The 19,503-nt window shown below is 41.2% G+C and overlaps 1 protein-coding gene across 1 annotated transcript in view; it reads right to left on the reverse strand.

Annotated features, from left to right (window-relative positions):
* Window positions 1–19,503, reverse strand: part of ATP10D (ATPase phospholipid transporting 10D (putative)) — a 73,087-nt gene that overhangs the window by 43,004 nt on the left and 10,580 nt on the right. The window contains exon 2 of the mRNA XM_050947436.1: window positions 1,471–1,779. Within this exon, the coding sequence (XP_050803393.1) occupies window positions 1,471–1,739 (269 nt within the window). The 5' untranslated portion in view covers window positions 1,740–1,779. The remainder of the gene's footprint in view (window positions 1–1,470; window positions 1,780–19,503) is intronic.

Below are 19,503 nucleotides of genomic sequence, written 5' to 3' on the forward strand. Positions count from 1 at the left end.
AAACCTGTTCAGCAGGTTTTAGTTAAAATCCGCAGCTTTGGGAGCATGGGTCTATGTTACAGCAGGCTAATGTGTCTGGCTCAACAAGGCAGGGTTCTGGAATCCCAAGCTGGCAGGAAAAAAACAGGCTCAGAGGTAATACCAGCACAGCAAGTGACAGTCCCAAGGAGGTCTCTGTGACCAGTTCCCTCCTCCCTCAGATGTTTATGTCACTTCTCCTTGTTCTGACTCCACTTCTTGTGTTGAGACATCCTCTTCCATGTCTCCCATTGTATAATACACAGAGACTGAAGCTACCATTAACTCATCCACTCCCCACAAAATTAAGAATAAAAAAGAGACACAAACCCTGTTACCATGCTCCAACCAATAGAGTTGCTGAGATGATTGTTTCAAACTGATGATCAGACAATCCAGAAAAACTTAACAGGTAAAAAACTCTATATTTGCACCCACCATTTAAACAAATTTGCCACTGATAGAACTGCAATCTCCCAATCTAGAAAGAAGAGCAGGTCAAGAAACTTTGGCTGAACTACAGCCCTCAAGGCTTTGTGGTCAAAGAGTATCCACAGAGGCAAAAACTACTGGAGTACCACCCCTTTGATGACTTAAGGAGGCTTGGACCAAGGACCTGACAGATGTTCTACATATCTCTTCCACCAAAGCTAGGGTGTACCAAAAATCTCACCAATTGCAAGGCTTCTGACAATGTCCTTGTTGGTTTAATAAAACCCATTTTTGGAACCCCCCCCCCCTCAATGTCACCTTGATTCCCCAAGTAAGCCCTCCCACCACCCCCTTAAGATAACTTTTCAAGCCAGCTGGCAGGCAAATTCATAGAGTGGCTGAAGAAGAGGAGAGCCACTCTCATTCTTCTCCACCTCTACACCTGTCAAACAGAATGGGAGGTGGTGGAGAAGAGAGGGAATTCTATCATATGCTGCTCTATGTCAGTCATCCAAGAAGAGGGAACATCTAACTCAGGGGTGAGGAACCTTTTCCTGTCATGGGCCACTGACCCACAGAAGAAAATCAATCACAGACCACTCACCCGCCTGGGGGGGAGGGTGTGTGGAGGCTCAGGGCTTCCCCCTGCAGCAGGGTGAGTTGGCATTCGCGACTCTAGCCCCACGGCGGGGGGAGGGGGGAAGCTGCGAGCCAGATGAAATTAACCAACAGGCAGGATCCAGCCTGCAGTCTGTAGGTTTCCTCACCCCTGATCTAAGTGATCCAAAATGGTGAACGAAAGGACATGACACCAAATGAGGAGAGATACGTTATCCCAAAACTGATAGTCAAAAGCGGTATCTTATTACAAAGTTATCAGAACTGACTGCTAAATTCAGGCGAGAAGAATAGTTTATAAAAACAAATTTGTACATGTTAGCACATACATTTTAAACAAACCCAAAAAAATCCCACCCCACATTGGAATAATTTCTACAATTATACACAAGAATCCTTTACCTGTGAAACTGTTCAAATAAATTCCGTGGTATAAAGTTGAATAAAGTGTATTTCGTAGTTCGTATTCTGTTGTTCATATATAATTTTGATACCTTTTCATACTCTTCTTTAAAGTGTCCCAGACACGGTATAACTATTCTATGTCTGTTAGGCACTTTGGATGATTGATAACACTTGTCACATGAGGAGCTGTTGCTGCTTCCATCCCTGCCTTCTGCAGATACCAGACGCTGCCACCGATATCGGGCCCATCGGATGGGGTCTGCCATATTGTCTGAAATGATTTGTGACCCAGGCCAAGTCTTCTATCTAGCAAAATTTTCAAGTCAAGAAAATTACACAGTAAGTCTGGAGAAGCTTTAGTTCAAAATACAAACAAAAAATTACAAGGGAAAAGCTGTTCACAATGGTTACTGCAAAGGCCTTTAAGTGAGGTCAACTTGGTTTGTTAACCTGACCAGTTTTAGTTTGTTTTAATGTTTGTTTAAAAGAACTGTACCATAAATACAAAGCACAATCCCCACCTCGATATCCATCATCTCCTGATATAAAGACTGGTGAAAAATTTGCCCATAGAGTACTTATGTGATGCTGTCTAGCAGATTGCCTTTAGTAGTTTAGTTCAAAGAAATGCTAATGGCATTGTCTTCACTTACTTATAAACTTGTTGACTGCTATCATATTACATATAACCCTGTAATTAAATAAACCCTAGATCAAAGTAAGTGTATATTCAGACATTAGAACGTCATGAATACTAATGAATGATACTTATATTGTTTCACTTATAAATCCCGATTATAATGTAATGGCAGGCAATGGCATTATGTATATCACTGTAACCAACTACTTGTGAATGCCAGGAAGAAGAATGCTAATTTCAAAGCAAAGGTCATTGTATTCAACAATGGAAATCCACAGCTCAATCTGCAATTGCTACTTATGAAAACTCAAGCAGGTGAAGACAGTGTCTTCTGCAAGCAGGATCTATAAATACTAGTTTAAGGGAATGATCTTGCATCTCTGGCCTGATGGATTCTGACAGGGTGGAATACTAAGCAATTGGACAGCAGTCCCCAAAGTTATTTTGGGTACCCCGAGACACTTATGGAAAACTAGCAGATCACTACATCTCTGCTATCATACTGCACTTACAAACTTTGACTTGCCTGTTAATGTAATTTTTCTTGCTTTAACCTCTCAATAACTCATTTCTTTTTCTTAGCTAATAAACCTTTAGCTTACTAGAGAAATTAGCTTTCAGCATTCTCTTTGGTGTGATATCCAGAGTATTCATTGACCTGGGGTAAGTGACTGGGCCTTTGGGGCTGGGGGTAACCTAATATGCAGTGATTTTTGGTATTAATAACCTTTCTTCACAAAGTCCGGTTTGTTGGGGTGGTAAAAAGGGGCTGGAGAGCCTGTCTGTGGCTCCACGGTAAAACTAATATAGTAATCCAAAAGCACACATTTGTTACTGTCTTGGTGAAATCCAATTATAGAATATACCACCAGTTTGGGGTGTCTGCCTTGTTTTCTGGCAGTCTGACCTGAGACTGGCACTCTCAACTGTATGCCATACCAGACAGCGTGACATAGCAGTACCATTTAAAATTATTAATCGTATAGATCTCTAGATACAGGACCTAAAGATGTGCATCCAATAAACTGGGACCTGAAGTCTGATAGATCCAAGCGAGAAAGATGTTTGGGGTTATATATTGACCATTATAAGACAATATTGCATGCTCTTCACTCAGAAAGCTAGGCCAGCACAGGGTGTCTAATCTACGGCAACACCTTTACAGTAATATAATCTAAGGCATTCTTCAACTCCACTAAACAAGAGAAAGTCCTTGATTTAAGCAGTAACCCAATCAGCTATATTTACATCGCTCAGTATCCCATACATACACTGTTATATTAATTCTTTTGCAGATTTATGGGTCTGCAGGCCCTCTAGCATTCACAGTAAGAGTGGCACTCCATTAGTTCAGAGCTGCTCTAGAATTCTAGTGCCGCTTTATGTGCACAGCCTATCATTTAAATTTGGATTTGATAAAACAAAACAAATCCCCTACATTTAAAAAATTAAATAGCCATGACAATGACTGGCCTTATTTAATATTTTTGTTAAGAGTCAGCTTCCAACAGGCTTTTCCTTATGAGAAGGATGAGAGAATAGTGGCATTTGTGGGTGTGTGAGGACAGAGCTCCTGGACCTCACACAGAGGCCTCTTGGAACTGCCGGTCCTGCATTCTGAGTTGTATGCATTACAACCAGCTATAGGTCTCAATTCTCACTTGTGATATTTCTCTGCAACGTCCTGGCTTTCTTATCATGATCCTGCTTTTTCAACCCAGGAACAAAGGCCAAGGGGGTTATTTCTTCCTAGGCCACTGACACACACAGAAGACCACCAACCACCACTTGACATGTTTGATTCCTCCTCTAGTCATTTACCAATTATTAAGGCTATGATTTAGTCATGGGTATTTTTAGTAAAACTCCTGGACAGATCATGAGCAAGAAACAAAAAATTGCAGCCCATGTCTTGTCCATGATTTATACCATAAACATCCCTGATTGAATCTTGTGGGGGGGCGCCACTGCTAGGGGGAGGGGGATGCCCAAGGCACCTGCTGGGGGTGGGGTGTGGAACCCATGGCACCGCTGCAAGGGGGGAGTCCTGGGGGCCAGCAGCTGCTCTAGCCACCTCTGGGACCCCTGCTCAGCCAGTCCTTGGGGACAGCCGCACCAAACGCTACAGAAACTACGGAGGTCGCAGGAAGTCACAGAATCTGTGACTTCCACAACCTCTGCGACAAACACGGAGCCCGACTGATTGTCCCTCCATGGTCAGAGCAGGATCGCCAGCTCAACAAGGCACTCATCCTTCCAGTCCCCTGGGCTGCATAACCAGCTGAGCCTGCTAGCTCATCTGGCAGCAGAATTTTAAAAGGAATTCCTTTTAGGTCAGGCTCTACAACCACTGCTGACCATGACCAGCCCTATAAATTCCATAAATCACAGCACTTCCAAAGTTATTGAAAGATGCCTGGAAACCTAGCCTGTGAACAGCACACAAATAGACTTCATTACCTAAAGAATTCTCCCCAATGAATTAAAAAGGCCATAAACATTCTCATGTCTGACACTTTCTTAACCAGCTGAGAAAAGTTTCCTCTGCCATAACAGATAAACCTGACAGCAAAGTTTCTGTTCCACTCACCTCAACTAGATTCTAGCAAGAAAGGTGTTTATTTTCCCCACCATGCTTAGTGGCTCTGCTTCTTAGACTGTAGTTTCTTGTTTTGTAAGACAGCCAGTATCATATTTAGTTTCCTAGATCAACAGTGAAGCTGCTGCTAGCTGCGGATATTCTGATATCACAATACCAGTATATGAGAGGTGGGGGAAAGGGAAGGCAGAGGAAATCTGCAAAATGTACAGTTTTCATTTCTGATCTCACATTAGGTTCCAGTAGACAGAAGTCATTGAACACCGAAAATACAGTAGGATATGGCAAGGTTTGTATATTTTTGCCAGACTCACATGCATGCCTGTCTTTGCATTATTCGCAGAGGGCCTGCATAACGATACCAATCACTCTCCTAATACATATTCAGTGCAGCAAGAGGGCTTTAGAATTCAAACTGATCGAGTGGGAAGACTTTTAAGCTCATTTTTCCACAAAAAAGGCATGGAAACAATCATAATGATCTTTTTTTAAAAAGAGCATAGGATGTGTCAGAAAATGACTGCCTTTTTTTTTTTTTAGTCAGTTTAGCACACTGTCTACCACAGATGCTAAAAGTTTTCCTCCATTTCTTTACTTCCTGTATTTCAAGAATTTCTTAGTCAGTTCATTATTATTGGATGGGACATTTCTTTTTAAAATTAGATTTGTACAAAATGCTGACACTGCACAAATATAGTGTTTGATTCTGCACAACTAAAGTGGATGGAAGCCTTCAATGGGCAAAGTATCAGGCACTTAAGGCACAGCTTAGGCTTGAATTTCTCTCCTTTTATGTAACTGAGGTTGGGGCACATAGGAGGTGGTAAGCCCTTTCCAGAACTCTGTGTGATCAGGGTGGTTTGTGAACAAGTGTGGCTGGAAAGTGGCCTTCTCTGTGGCATGCTCCCCCTGTGATCTAGTGCAGTGGTTCTCAACCATGGGTTCGGGGCCCCCAGGAGGGAAGCAAGCAGGTTTCAGGGGGTCTGCCAAGCATGGCTGGCATTAGACTTGCTAGGGCCCAAGGCAGAAAGCCAAAGTTACACCACGTAGGACTGCAGCCCGGGGCCCCAACCCCACTACCTGGGTCTGAAGCCAAAGCCTGAGCAACTTAGCTTTGCAGTTCCCCCTATGTGGTGTACGGCCCCGGGCAATTGCCCTGTTTACTACCCCCTAACACCAGCCCTGGCTTTTATATGCAGAAAAACAGTTGTGGCACAGCTGGGCCGTAGGGTTTTTATAGCAAGCTGGGGGGGGGGGGGGCCAGAAAGAAAAAGGTTGAGAACCCCTGATCTAGTGGAAATCCAGGCAACTATTAACTTCTGCACCTTCTAGCCCCTTCCACCTGGTGTAGACAAAAAGATTAAATCCTCTCTCTACTGAAGACAATGGGAATTTGCCATTGACTTCAGTGGGGCCAGGATTTCACCCTGGGTGATGTGGATGAAAGCCATGGCAATGTGGATCTAAACAAGCAATGCTGCCTGTGGGAAAGGGGACCAGCCGGAGAGGTGCAAGACCCAGGAGGATGGAGCCCCGTTTCTCTATGGGGTTTTCGGATCACACACACACACACACCATATTGATTCTGCAGGATCCAAACCCCGTTGCCTCAGAGGATAATTAAGAGCAGTGGTTCTCAAACTTTTGTACTGGTGACTTCTTTCACATAGCAAGCCTCTGTGTGTGATCCCCAGCCTTATAAATTAAAATCACTTTTTTATATATTTACCACCATTATAAATGCTGGAGGCAAAAAGGGGTTTGGGGTGGAGACTGACAGCTCACGACCCCCTGAGGGGCCCAACCCCCAGTTTGAGAACCCCTTATTAAGAGGATATATCACAGGAGAAACATGTAGTTTCCAGTGGACTTTGTTCCATGCTATGATTCCATCCCCCACCATCACCCCCCAAGCACTGGGGATGAGTGAACCAATGGAGACATTTACTAAAATATGGATTTGGTGAATGAGAGAGTCTTGTGTTCCACAATGAAAATAAAGCTACTTGCTTGAGATTATTTATAAACTCAATACATATCGGTTGACAATTTCCTTTCCTTTGATTCACCTTACAGACTAACATGGCTGCTACCCTGAAACCTTTCCTTTGATTGTAAGCTCTCTGGGGGCAGGGACTGCATCTTCCTCTCCAGCACATGGCACAACAGGGCCCTGCTCCTGCAGGTGCCAGGAGAATATAAGCACAATTATAATTTTGTACTGTATCTATTCAATAAAGCTTTCATTTAAAGGGTTTTAAGAGCCTAGCTCCTTATCGAGGTTTAGTGATTACTTTCGAAAGATTCTTAGGCTTTGCAGCACTTTGATGAACACAGTGTCAGATAGCTCTGATCAAAGGGCCAGGAAAACTATGCAGCTGAAAGGTTAGGAGGAGGAAAGGGAGGCTGAAACAACTAGACAGAAAGGAGGATGTCTCTCACAAACAAAAAAAAGTCATGCAAGTGTCCCAGTGCACACATTGTATTTTTCAATGTGTGATCTTATGAAAACTGGAGCGGGTCTTTTTTCTCTAACCTCAAGTGCATTATTTTATACTTGTGCTATTTTATTCCTGCATTTACACTGTGCAATGCAGAAATGAAAGAGCCCATTTAAAAGCCTGGGAAAAAAGTGGAGGTGGTCAGCTTAGCATGGAAACCTCATTGTGATCTTCATGTCACGTTTCCTGGCAAGTTGGGTACAGCTGTGAGATTAAGTGAAAAGTCCTTGGTCTCATACTCCTCTCAAGCTGCAACTCCTACTCTCCTCTCAGCTCTCCTGAAGCACCTGTCCTTCACCTGTTCCCATGTCCACTGCAGCCATATTGCTACTGCTCTGATTTTTTGCTTAGTCCCCCTGTGCTTAGTCATATCTCCAACTAAACACCACCCACATCCTCCTCCAACCATCATTTGCTATAGATAAATCTCAAAACTCTCAGTTTGTTCTCATCTGTAACTTTACTTATCTAGCCAAGCTCATGACTCCTGCTCCTCTCCATTGTGCCCAGGGCTACCTCTTTATCTCCTCCTTCCCCACAGGGCTGCATCTCTTCCTCCTCCTTCTCCAACCAACCGGGATGCCACTGCTCCACTCCTCTTTCTTGCCACTCCTCTCTGCTCTGGCTTGCTCTTCCTTCCACTCACCACTGTTCAAAAGCCTCCCCTATGGGCTCACCGCCTACTTGATTTTCTCCCACTCTTTTATTCCTGAACAAATCAAATATACTTGGGAATGCAGAAATTAGTTGGGACTGTCCTGACTATTTTGTATGTAAATATTAATTCTTCACTTCGCCTTCACAAAAATATTTCCTTAATTAAAAACTAACTAAATAAATAAGGATAGATAGAGGGAAAGGAAAAAAGACACAAGCCTTTCCCAAGCCAACTCCTCCATTCCAGCCAATAAGGAACCCTTGCTCTTCAGAACACCTCAAGAAAAATGCCTGACTCAGCCCTCCCTCAAGGTCCACAACATTCCTAAATATGAAATAAGGCAGGGGAGGGAAGTCCTGCAGCTGCACAAAATATGCAAGTGCTTCCTGGATTGCTTTTCTCCAAGGGTACGTCTGCAATTAGACATTCCTGGCTGGTCTGTACCAGCTGACTTGCGCTTGCAGTGCTAGGGCTAAAGAGTTGTTTAGTCACGCGTGTCTAACTGCAGTATCAAACTACCCCAACTGTTTCATCCAAGAGCCCACCATGTCAAATCTAGCTTTGCATAAGAGATCATACCATCACACACCTTTGCTATCTGCTGTTATTCCTACAAGGATGCAAGCAGTTTGTAATACAGTGCAATATGTCATCTGTCCAAATATTAATCCAATACATACATGATTAACTTTTCAAATTCAACAAGATCAAACCTAGAAAGATAACTTCTTATGACAGACCAGGTGGATGAGGTAGTATCTTTTATTGGATCCATTTGTGCTGGTGATAGATACAATCTTTTGAGTTTACACAGAGCTCTTCTTCAGGTAATCTGGAAAGTTGATCCAATAAAAGATATTACCCTTATCCATCTTGTTTCTCTAATATCCTGGGACAAACATAGCTACTACACCACTGGGAACAATTTATTATGAAGCATCCAATAGCTAGCCCTTACACTGTGAAGTTGTAGCTCCTATATAAATTAATTTATCCTAGGCTACACTTGCACAAAAGGGAAGTTTTATAGTGTTTACCTCTCTCTCTTTAGATAGAGGGTGGGTGATTAATTAATTTTATACTCTCTTCCTCTTGTAAAGTTAATAGCAAGTATAGGCTGACAAACACTCATGTTAAAATTAAAGGCAATTGAAAATTTTAAGATTTTTTCCCCAAAACCATTTTCTAAATGGAGAGTCTTTTGTGGAAAAATTGGATATTTTTTTTCCATTTTCTCTTTTTCAACAATACTAAGGAAAACAAACGTAGTCATTTTTCAGTATATTATTATTTTTCTTTTTCCTCCTCTCCCTCCTTTTTTCAGTGGAAAAACAGGGTGATAACGGGGCATGTGTGCAAAAATTAAACACCAAAATAATTTTTAAAAATAAATATATTAATGAAAAATTCTGAAAAATTGTTCCTTTTCCGAACTTGTAACCAAAAAAATTTTTTTCAAAAAAAATTCCCCAATTTTTGGACAGTGCTAATTAAAATATTACGCCTCCTCTTAAATAAAATGAGTGAGGTATTAATTATTTTATCATTGCTTTGCAACATTCACTGTTTGTGATTGACAATGCAACTTTCAGCTAGCAAGTCAATCATCCCTCATAAAGGGTATTTATATCAAAATGACAACTTACTGATGTTTTTACAGTTCAAGAAAATATAAAACCTTCCTGATTATTCCAGGAGGACATGTATAAAAATGTAGATTTCTCTAATAATATTAACATACCTTTACAAGGTTCTCTACTGACTTAGTCATTTCCTAAATCATAGCCTCACACAGGATCAAATATTATAATATTGTGCTTGAGTTCTCCAAAATCTTGTGCAAATAATGTTTTTTTTAAATTCAACAGAAAAAGTGATCTCAGTACAATATTTTCAGTTAAATACTCAAAGAAATTATTAATCTCACCTCAAAGTAACCTGAACTGAGATAAACACTTGAAAATAAATTACCTTATTACTAATGATCAACAGCAAAATTAACAACTTCTCTCCCATACACATGGCAAAAGTCTTAGGCCCCTTTGTGCAATTCCAACAACATAAATGGGCCAGAAAGCCGGCCTAACAAGACAGATGGAGATTGTCCAGGCATGAGAGAATCCTTAACCGCCCAATATGGCAGGCTCTATGTTACCCCTCTCAGCTCCCCTTAGTGTAGAACAGGGGTCAGCAACTTTTCAGAAGTGGTGTGCCGAGTCTTCATTTATTCACTCTAATTTAAGGTTTTGCATGCCGGTAATACATTTTAACATTTTCAGAAGGTCTCTTTCTATAAGTCTATAATATATAACTAAACTATTGTTGTATGTAAAGTAAATAAGGTTTTTAAAAATGTTTAAGAAGCTTCATTTAAAATTAAATTAAAATGCAGAGCCTCCTGGACCGGTAGCCAGGACTCGGGCAGTGTGAGTGCCATTGAAAATCAGCTCGTGTGCCGCCTTCGGCACCCCTGTCATAGGTTGCCTACCCCTGGTGTAGAAGTTGTGCCAGTCTGGTGGTGAAAAGACAGCTTTAGGCCTCCTTTCTCTCCTCCTCCCCCTCCCCAAATGTAACCCTGTCGGACCTGAAAATCTGACCCATGGATTGAAAAACAGAGGTGGAATTTAAAGATGCAAGGGAATCATTATTCTCATGCGTATAGATTAAACCTTTATGGAGGCAAATAACCAATATGGCGCCTGATCCAAAGCCCACTGAAGTCAATGGGCAAACTCCCCATCATTTCAATGGACTCTGGATGAACAGACCCATAGCGAGCAATTTTTGGGCTTTGTAGTTTCAACCACTGCAAAAGGTATTTAATTGCAAGATTTCAGTGAAATGCAGACTATGTCTAAGACTCTGCAGAATTTGCTTTTTGTTGCAATAATGCAAACTAAGCACATTCTGTTTCTAAAATGGTTTTAATACCAACTTTGCAGGATATTTTTTTCCCATACATGAATCAAATTGATTTGGATCAGGAGTAGGCAACCTATGGCACGCGTGCCAAAGGCAGCATGTGAGCTGATTTTCAGTGGCACTCACGCTGCCTGGGTCCTAGCCACCCGTCCGGGCGGCTCTACATCTAAATTTAATTTTAAATGAAGCTTCTTAAACATTTTTAAAACCTTATTTACTTTATATACCACAATAGTTTAGTTATATATTATAGACTTATAGAAAGAGATCTTCTAAAAACGTTAAAATGTATTACTGGCACAGGAAACCTTAAATTAGAGTGAATAAATGAAGACTCGGCACACTACTTCTGAAAGGTTGCCAACCTCTGGTTTGGAGGATTAATTTATTCACAGATTAGAAAGAGCCTCTTGCTAAACATAAAGGATTTGGATTACTTCAAACAACTATTAGGCAATAATAATAATTGAATTATAAGCAGCATGTAAGTTAGTTTGAGCAATATTTTTCATTGGGTTTTCAGACCAACATTACCTATTTATCTTTATATTTCCTCTATTCTTATGTCTCATCTTACCTCTTCTATAATGTCTATAACTCATTAACTAAATATACTTTTCTTCTGAATATGTGGTTAATTTGGCATGGTTAGAATTTTGCTTTAAAAGTTTAGCATTCCAGTTCTCTGCATCTTTTCCAAGGCACTGTTATGACACATGCAAAATATGAAGGAAGCATTGCTTGGGAGTGGTTGGGATTTTTTGAGGGAGAGGGGCCTTAAAATACCAGTACTATAAAATGTTGTTATTGAAGTTAGGTTCTCCTATATTGCAGTTAGGAAAAAAGTTCCTTTTTAAATGCTGTGTTTTCTGTAGTCCTTGTAACTGAGCACTTCTGGCTACTGTCTCAGACCTCGATCCTTCTAACACTTAAGAAAGTGAAAAAAACTTTACTTATGTTGATCAGTCTCACTGAAAAATTATGCACCTGCTGTGTTTGCAGGATTCAGCCTTCCTGTAAGCATCTTTGCAAAAACCAGATACATTTTTCTCTGGGCTTTAAGATATTCAGTACTTTTTTTTTTTTAAATGCACATTACATATCCTGTCAGCATAACCTAATTCAAATAAAACTGTTAGTAGATAACGCTGACTTCTAAACCAAGTCCTTGCAAACATGCCTTATGCACTAATCCTTACTGTGGGCCAAAGCTCCACTCCTACTATAAGATCCATGAGGGAAGTCCAGCCATCACACTTAGATGTAGCCCTAATTGAAGTCAGTAGGATTTCTCATGGGCATAGCTGTCCAACTGAACGAAGCTCATAAATAAACCAAATCAAAAGTAATTTTCATTAGACCACCAAAAGACCCAACTAGGCAGTTTACGTCCCTAATAATTTTACCTGTCACCTCCAGCTGAGGTATGACAAGCTGTTAAAAACAAAAACAACACCACCACCACCACCGCCACAAACACATTTTTGTTAACACCTTCTCCATGCTTCAAGATGGCTCAACCATTTTTGGTGAAATTTTAAGAAAAAAACAAATTGCTATCTGACTTAAAACAGACCTACCAAATTTCAGTCAAAAGGCCAACTCTTTCATTCTAAAGTATGTGGGTATAACCTTAATATAGGTATTGCTATACGTTCCACCACTAGTATACAACTGTTTTTAAATACAGTTAGTTTTTAGTTATGGTTATATTTAAAGAGACACTGCCGGTTAGTTTAGGTCCAACATTAGTGATATTTAAAAAAAAAAAGGTGGAAACTTATATTGTAGCCCCCGAATTTCACATTCCCGCACGTACCTGCAGTCAGCCATTTTGCAAGTTCAACCACTGCCAGCTGAAACCTGAACATCATATAGCTACAATTAATCTTAGACCCTAAGAAAGGCCCTGCAGCTGCATGTTTGCACCTCTGTTAATCAGAATGAGAGGTTGGGACAGGGAGCTAATGTTCCATGAAAACAATGAATGTTTGGACAGATGACTTAGGTTTTAGGTGCCTCTGACATGCAAGTTTCATTGTTATGATTAGAAATGTTTTGCTGATAAAGAGAATAATAAATTGTTATTGGTTGTTGTTAGGGAAGTTGTTAGCCTATTAGGGTCTATCATGAGTTACCTGCTTTATAAGAAGTTAGAAAGTGTGATTTGGGGCAGTCCGAAGAAGCTTTTCTTTGGGCAAGGATCTGACACTTAAGTTCCCCAGCAGTGAGACAGAAGGAGTGCCCCTGGAAGACTGGCTGCTGATTCCTCAAAACCATCTTATCTTTAGTAAATACAGAAGTATAGGATGTTCTGAATCTACTACTATAGCGTGTAAGTGTGTGCATGTACTTGAGACCTAATAAAAAGTAGTTTTAGGTAAAAGCATTCTGGTTTGTATCAATCATATCAGAGGAACTGTGTCCCCATTGATTTATTCCTGACACCACCTGGAAAGAAACAGTTCGGAGATAATTGCTTAGGTTCTGAAAATCCTGGGTAACAATATGAAAATATTTATTTATATTCATGAGGGGCAAGGTTTACCATGAGACAGAGCAGAGATGTGTGCCCGTCTCCTACCTTAAGTGTTTAAATATCAGCTTTTTGACTAATGGAAAAGAATTAATGGCAATAAAATTAAAAGTGGACATGGTTAGTGACTGTTGGGATAGTGCCGAATTGGTGTGGCCATACTGAATGAATGATGAGAACATGGATTGACATGACTGAACTGTGAAAGAGGATTCTGGGAGCAGAATCCTTCTCTTAGCATCAAGCAGATTGCAGAGGTGAAACTGACTGGCTCCATGTTGCATGTATGATCAATACTGATCTTTGGGCAGCAAATATGTCCACTTGAAAGCACACAACACGTGTAGAACATCCTGAGTGGAGCATAACTGTCCGTCCGTTTCTCCCCCTCCCCCTTTTTTTTTTTTTTTTTTTTTTTTTTTTTTTTTTTTACACACACACACACTACTTTTTTGGATATGCCTGGATTGTTAAATATGTATAATCAGAGATTTCAGTCAATTTAATACAATCACTAGAAACAACTAGGGTAAAGATATTCACTCAGTAACATGGAACACTGTTAAATAGAGAGATCCAATGTTTATATTACGGTATAATGTTTCTCTAAAAAAAGCTAACTGTTTTAACAATTATTATACTGTCTCCGATTTTTACATGGCTAGGATTTGTAAATCCTGTTAATATTTCCTTAATAAAGTGATAGCAGTGAAGCTTTCTGAACTCAAAGATTGACTATCATAGCATAAATTCTACAAGTGCTGAGAAGGTGGAAGAGAGTGCAGATGAGGAAAAGGAGGCCCAAAAGCAGTCTGGATATACCAATAAATATCCACAACAGGCAGCAATTGCTGCAAGGAATCATCTAGACAGAATTAGATCAAATAGTAAAATATGCATGTTCTAGGTCAGGGGTGGGCAAACTTTTTGGGCCAAGGGTCACATCTGGGTGGGGAAATTGTATGCAGGGCTGGGGTAGGGGGTGGGGTATGAGAGGGAGTGTGGTGTGCAGGAAGGGGCTATGGGCAATGGATTGGAGCAGAGGACGGGTGCAGCGTGCATGAGGGGGCTCAAGGAAGGGAATTGGGGTGCAGGAGGGGTGCAAGGTACAGGCAGGGGCCTTAGGGTAGGGGGTTGGGGGGTGGGGTGCAGGAAGGCTTCGAGCTCCGGGGTGACAGTGGCGCACACTGGGGCCATAGCAGGCTGCATGCCTGCCCTGTCCCCGGCCCTGCACTGCTCCAGGAAGCGCTGCGGCCTCTGGGGATGGGGTGAGGGGGGAGGGAGGGCTCCGTGTGTGCTGCCCTTGCTGCATCTCCAGAGGGCTCCGTGTGTGCTGCCCTTGCTGAACCTCCAGGTACCTCCCTCGAAGTTCCCATTGGCCAAGGTTCCCTGTTCCTGGCCAATGCGGGGGGTGGTGTCTGAACGTAAGAGCAACACATGGAGCCCTCTGCCCTCCAGCCCAGGGTCGTGGTGCCGGCCACTTCTGGAGAGTGAAACAGGGCCCACGGCGCCATGGGGTGAAGTCCTGTGGGCTGTATCCGGCCCATGGGCCGTAGTTTGCCTACCCTTGTTCTAGGTACTGGCAATAATGGAACTCCTAATATTGCACTCAATGAGTCTTTCATTCCTAAACTCTTCATAATGTAGGATTCGATTTGTTGAGTGCCCATTTACTGCCAACCCCACGCACTTACTAAATTCAGTGAGATATGGTGTCGCCTAAGGATTTCAGGATCAGGCTCTGTCAAGGTTTTTTCCCCCACTTCGAACTTTAGAGTAAAAATGTGGGGGACCTGCATGGACCCTTCTAAGCTTAATTCCTAGCTTAGATCTGGTAACGCTGCCATCAGCCAGAAGTCTCTGTCTGGCACACTTCTGTTCCCCCAAAACCTTCCTTGGGGAACCCAAGACCCAAACTCCTTGGGTTTTAAAACAAGGAGAAATTAACCATCCCTTCCTTTTCCGTCCCGGGTTGCCTTGGGAAGCTTCACACCGATCCAAACTCCTTGGATCTTAAAACAAGGAAGAATTAATTATCCCCCACTCCTTTCCCCCCACCAATTCCTGGTGAGTTTAGACTCAATCCCTTGGATTCTAAAACAAGGAAAAATCAATCAGGCTCTTAAAAAGAAAGCTTTTAATTTAAGAAAGAAAAGGCAAAATTTCTCTCTGTAAAATCAGGATGGAAAATGCTTTACAGGGTACTCAGATTCATATAGACTAGAGGGACTCACCCGCTCTAGCCTGAGATTCAAAGTTACAGCAAACAGGTAAAAATCCTTCCAGCAAAAAGATACATTTACAAGTTAAGAAAACAAACATAAGACTAATCTGCCTTGCCTGGCTATACTTACAATTTTGAAACATGAAAGACTGATTCAGAAAGATTGGGAAAACCTGGATGTACGTCTGGTCCCTCTTAGCCCCAATAGTGAACAATCAACAAAAACAAACAACACAAACAAAGACTTCCCTCCACCAAGATTTGAAAGTATCTTGTCCTCCCATTGGTCCTCTGGTCAGGTGTCAGTCAGGTTCACTGAGCTTCTTAACCTTTTACAGGCAAAAGAGACATTAACCCTTAAACATCTGTTCATGACAGGCTCTTAATGATGTCCTGTTCTACACCAACCAAGTCTTCTGAATTCTGATGAAATAGACAAAAAGCAGCAAGGGAGGCACAATCCAGGTTTCCTTATCTGGGTTCCAGACCAGGAATTCTCCCGAGAATAGCAAATTCTATTAATAACATCCATAAAGAGAACAGTGTTTCCCCATCTATCTTAAAGACATTCTTCATGAAAGATAACGTGCAATAAGGGAGATTCGTTGTAAAAGGTATGAAAAAGCAGGAGCATCAGTTGTTTCTCAGCCAAATTCCAAGTAGCAAAGAAAAAAAGAAGTTTGCATTTGGTGGAGTAGTGTTCCAATTAATTATGGGCCCAATAACACAAGTACTGAATGGTCTCTTACACCCTCAATGCCCAATGACATCAACAGAAATTTAGGGCATTCATCACCTTGCAGGAGCAGGTCCAAACTGCTGGAAAAAGATAAAGGAAAAATGCTGACAACAAAAATCTTTCCAGTGAAGGAGTATGGTGAATAACTAGCTTGAGGGCAAGCTACTTAACTTTTATGATGCATGAAACTATTACCAAGTGTTCTGTTAAAACTTGTGAAAACATCACTTGGACTTTGGCAGTTCTTTCTGACTAACTTGATTAATCCTCACACCCCTCCGCCCGCCCCCCCCCCCCCCCCCCCCGACACACACACCCAGCTCCTCAATCACTGCAGGCAACACCATCACCCTGCCTAGCAGGTAGGCCTCTAACTGGGATATGATCTTCAACTCAGAGTTCTCTTTAGAGCCTCACATCCAGGCTAAATCTTCCTGACTCTTTCCACAAACATCTCTTAGATGCAGCCTTTCCTATCCATCCACAGAGCTAAATCGCTCATCCCAGTTATCATCATCTTGTATCTGGATTATTGCTACAGCTTTTCTTCTGGCCTTGACAAATGCAATCTTGCTCAGCTCTTATCCATTCAGAATGCTGCTGATCACCTTTCTAGGCCAATGGTTTTCAACCAGGGGTACATGTACCCCTGGGGGGGAAGCAAAGGTTTTCCAGGGGATATACCAACTCATCTAGCTATTTGCTCAGTTTTACAACAGGTAAGTAAAAAGCACTAGCAAAGTCAGTACAAACTAAAATTTCATACAGACAATGACTAGTGTATACTGCTCTGTATACTATACACAAATCCAGTTATTTGGTAAAAATGAGAAAGTTAGGAATTTTTCAATAATAGTGACACTATTTGTATTTTTGTCTGATTTTGTAACCAAGTACTTTTTTGGAAGGTGTAACTTGGGGGGTTACACAAGACAAATCTGACTCCTGAAAGAGATTCAAGCTTTCTAGACTATTGTGAGTCACTGTCCTAGGCCATCACTTTGCATCCCTCCATTGGTTCCCCATTCTCTATCTCATCAAACTTTTCTTCACTTTCAAAGACCTTCACAGCCTATCCACACATCTATCATTTGTCATTCAACTCTTGCCTCTGATCAGTTCTTGATGTCAATCTCCATCATCTACTTAGTAAATTTTCAATAAGCATCTTTGTGCATTTCCTCATACCACACCTCACACTTGGGAAGCACTCCCCGAAAACAGCCACAAAGCTATGTAATTGTCCTCTTTCAAAACCCTCCTGAAAATGCTCCTTTGCTATGATGACAACAGCAACTTAACAAAGGTTAGGCTGCTGGTGTGCTGAGACCACTGCCTACGGGATCAATACCATCTCTGTTTTCCCATACTCCCCCACCTGTCTGTCTGTAGCCGTTTGTTATCTCTTGTCTTAGACTGTAAAGTCTTTGAGGCAGGCACCATCTTTTTATTCTACCGTTTATATTGTAACGTCCCGATCCTGCTGCGGTATCTAATGAAGATATGGGGCTTGTCTGCACATGGAATAGATATTAACTCACTGTACGTGATACTGTTTTTGTGGAATAAAAGTGACCTGATTAGCTTAATCTAAGTGGGGCTGGGATTTCATCCAGAGTTTATATTTTAGAAGCAATTGACATGAAGTTATTTTTCTCCACACCATAATGTATACTCCTTAGTACAAGGAATGCTATGGATGTGCACTTGCACTTGTTAAATAAGCAACTAAAAGAGAAAATATAAAAATTATGAGATAAAAAGTTCAATGTCCTGCTGCAAGTGCCTAAGCAGTGTATTTCAAATAATATTTGAACTTTTCTATTAGGCATGCAACAATTTTAAAGCATTGCATGATGCTCTTTGAGCTAAGTTCTGAAATACACTACAATGCATTGCTCATCTTCCTTGTCTTACTGTTTTTCTTATATTTGAGGTCAACTTGTTTCTGACAACTTTTATTAAATACGTTTCCTGAAGTAAGACCAGATGTAACCAGAATCCCGTGTGAAGGGAGAAGTGAAACAGAAGTTTGATTTTCCAGCAGCTTTTAATTAAGCATGACCAACTGCATCGTTAATATGGTAACAAAGTATCTGGAAAGTTGCTATCTCTCTCCAAATTCCTAATTTTCACTAACATTTTTGAACACAAATACTATGGAAGTTGGACAGGCACTTCTACATGCAACGGTAGTATGTTAATCTCACAGTTATTTCCTCATCTAAAAAGGATACACATATATGTCCCTTTAGATATATATCCCATAGGGCATGTGGAAACAGAGAGAAACCAAAAAGCAATATATATCCTTGTTAATTTGAATACAAAAGGAAGATAAATAAAATATATATAATAGTGACATCATCTTAATCTGAGTGTTCATGCTCAGTACTCCCAGGAAATAACAAACAAAAATAAAACTCTCCTGTAGAAAATCTACAAAACTACACTACAGTAGCTTCACAAAGTTCATCATCATCCCTAACCTGAAAATGAAACAGTCAATTTCCATATCCATTCAATCCTAAATGTATCTATCAAGGCTGCCAGGAAGGGTGTGAATTAGTGCCAACTGGGATACTGTTTTTTTGTTATGTGGACACATCCCCACTTAAAACTTTAACTAGACAATCAACTCATTTCATTTCACATAGATCAGTCACTATCCGCTTCAAGTCCTGATAGGCCTGGATTAAATCACACCAAGGCCCAGTTCTCAAAAGGAATCCTGCAACAACAAGCCATTGCATGCATACAATAAAGGGAGAAATACTGACTATATAGACAGTTTCAAGCTTCTAAGGGGGATATTTTTAATAATGAAAAAAATCAGTATCTTAGTAGTGTCCTTGAAAATACTTCGGTAACTAATATCCCAGTCTTAAACAGTAGTCTACTGTTTTAAGATTGTATTTTATTATTTGGGTGGGGAGGGAGGGCAGTAAGTGGGCCCACAGTGGAGAATCAGCTAATCAGGCTAATGATGCCCCATCTCACCCCAACTTAAGTTTTCTAGAAAGCATTTAGCATATATTAACTCCCCCCCCCCAACATATTAGCATTAGTGCATGCATATAAAAATGATCCTTGTCCTTCTCCATAATCACAAACCTCACAGCTTTGCCTCCTTCACAGCAGGGCTGCCGATGGGGGGGGGGGGGGGGGCAAAAGGGGCAGAGATGTTAAAGCGCTGCCACAGCAAAGGACC

Source organism: Gopherus flavomarginatus, chromosome 3, assembly GCF_025201925.1.
Source record: "Gopherus flavomarginatus isolate rGopFla2 chromosome 3, rGopFla2.mat.asm, whole genome shotgun sequence".
Taxonomy (NCBI): domain Eukaryota; kingdom Metazoa; phylum Chordata; order Testudines; family Testudinidae; genus Gopherus; species Gopherus flavomarginatus.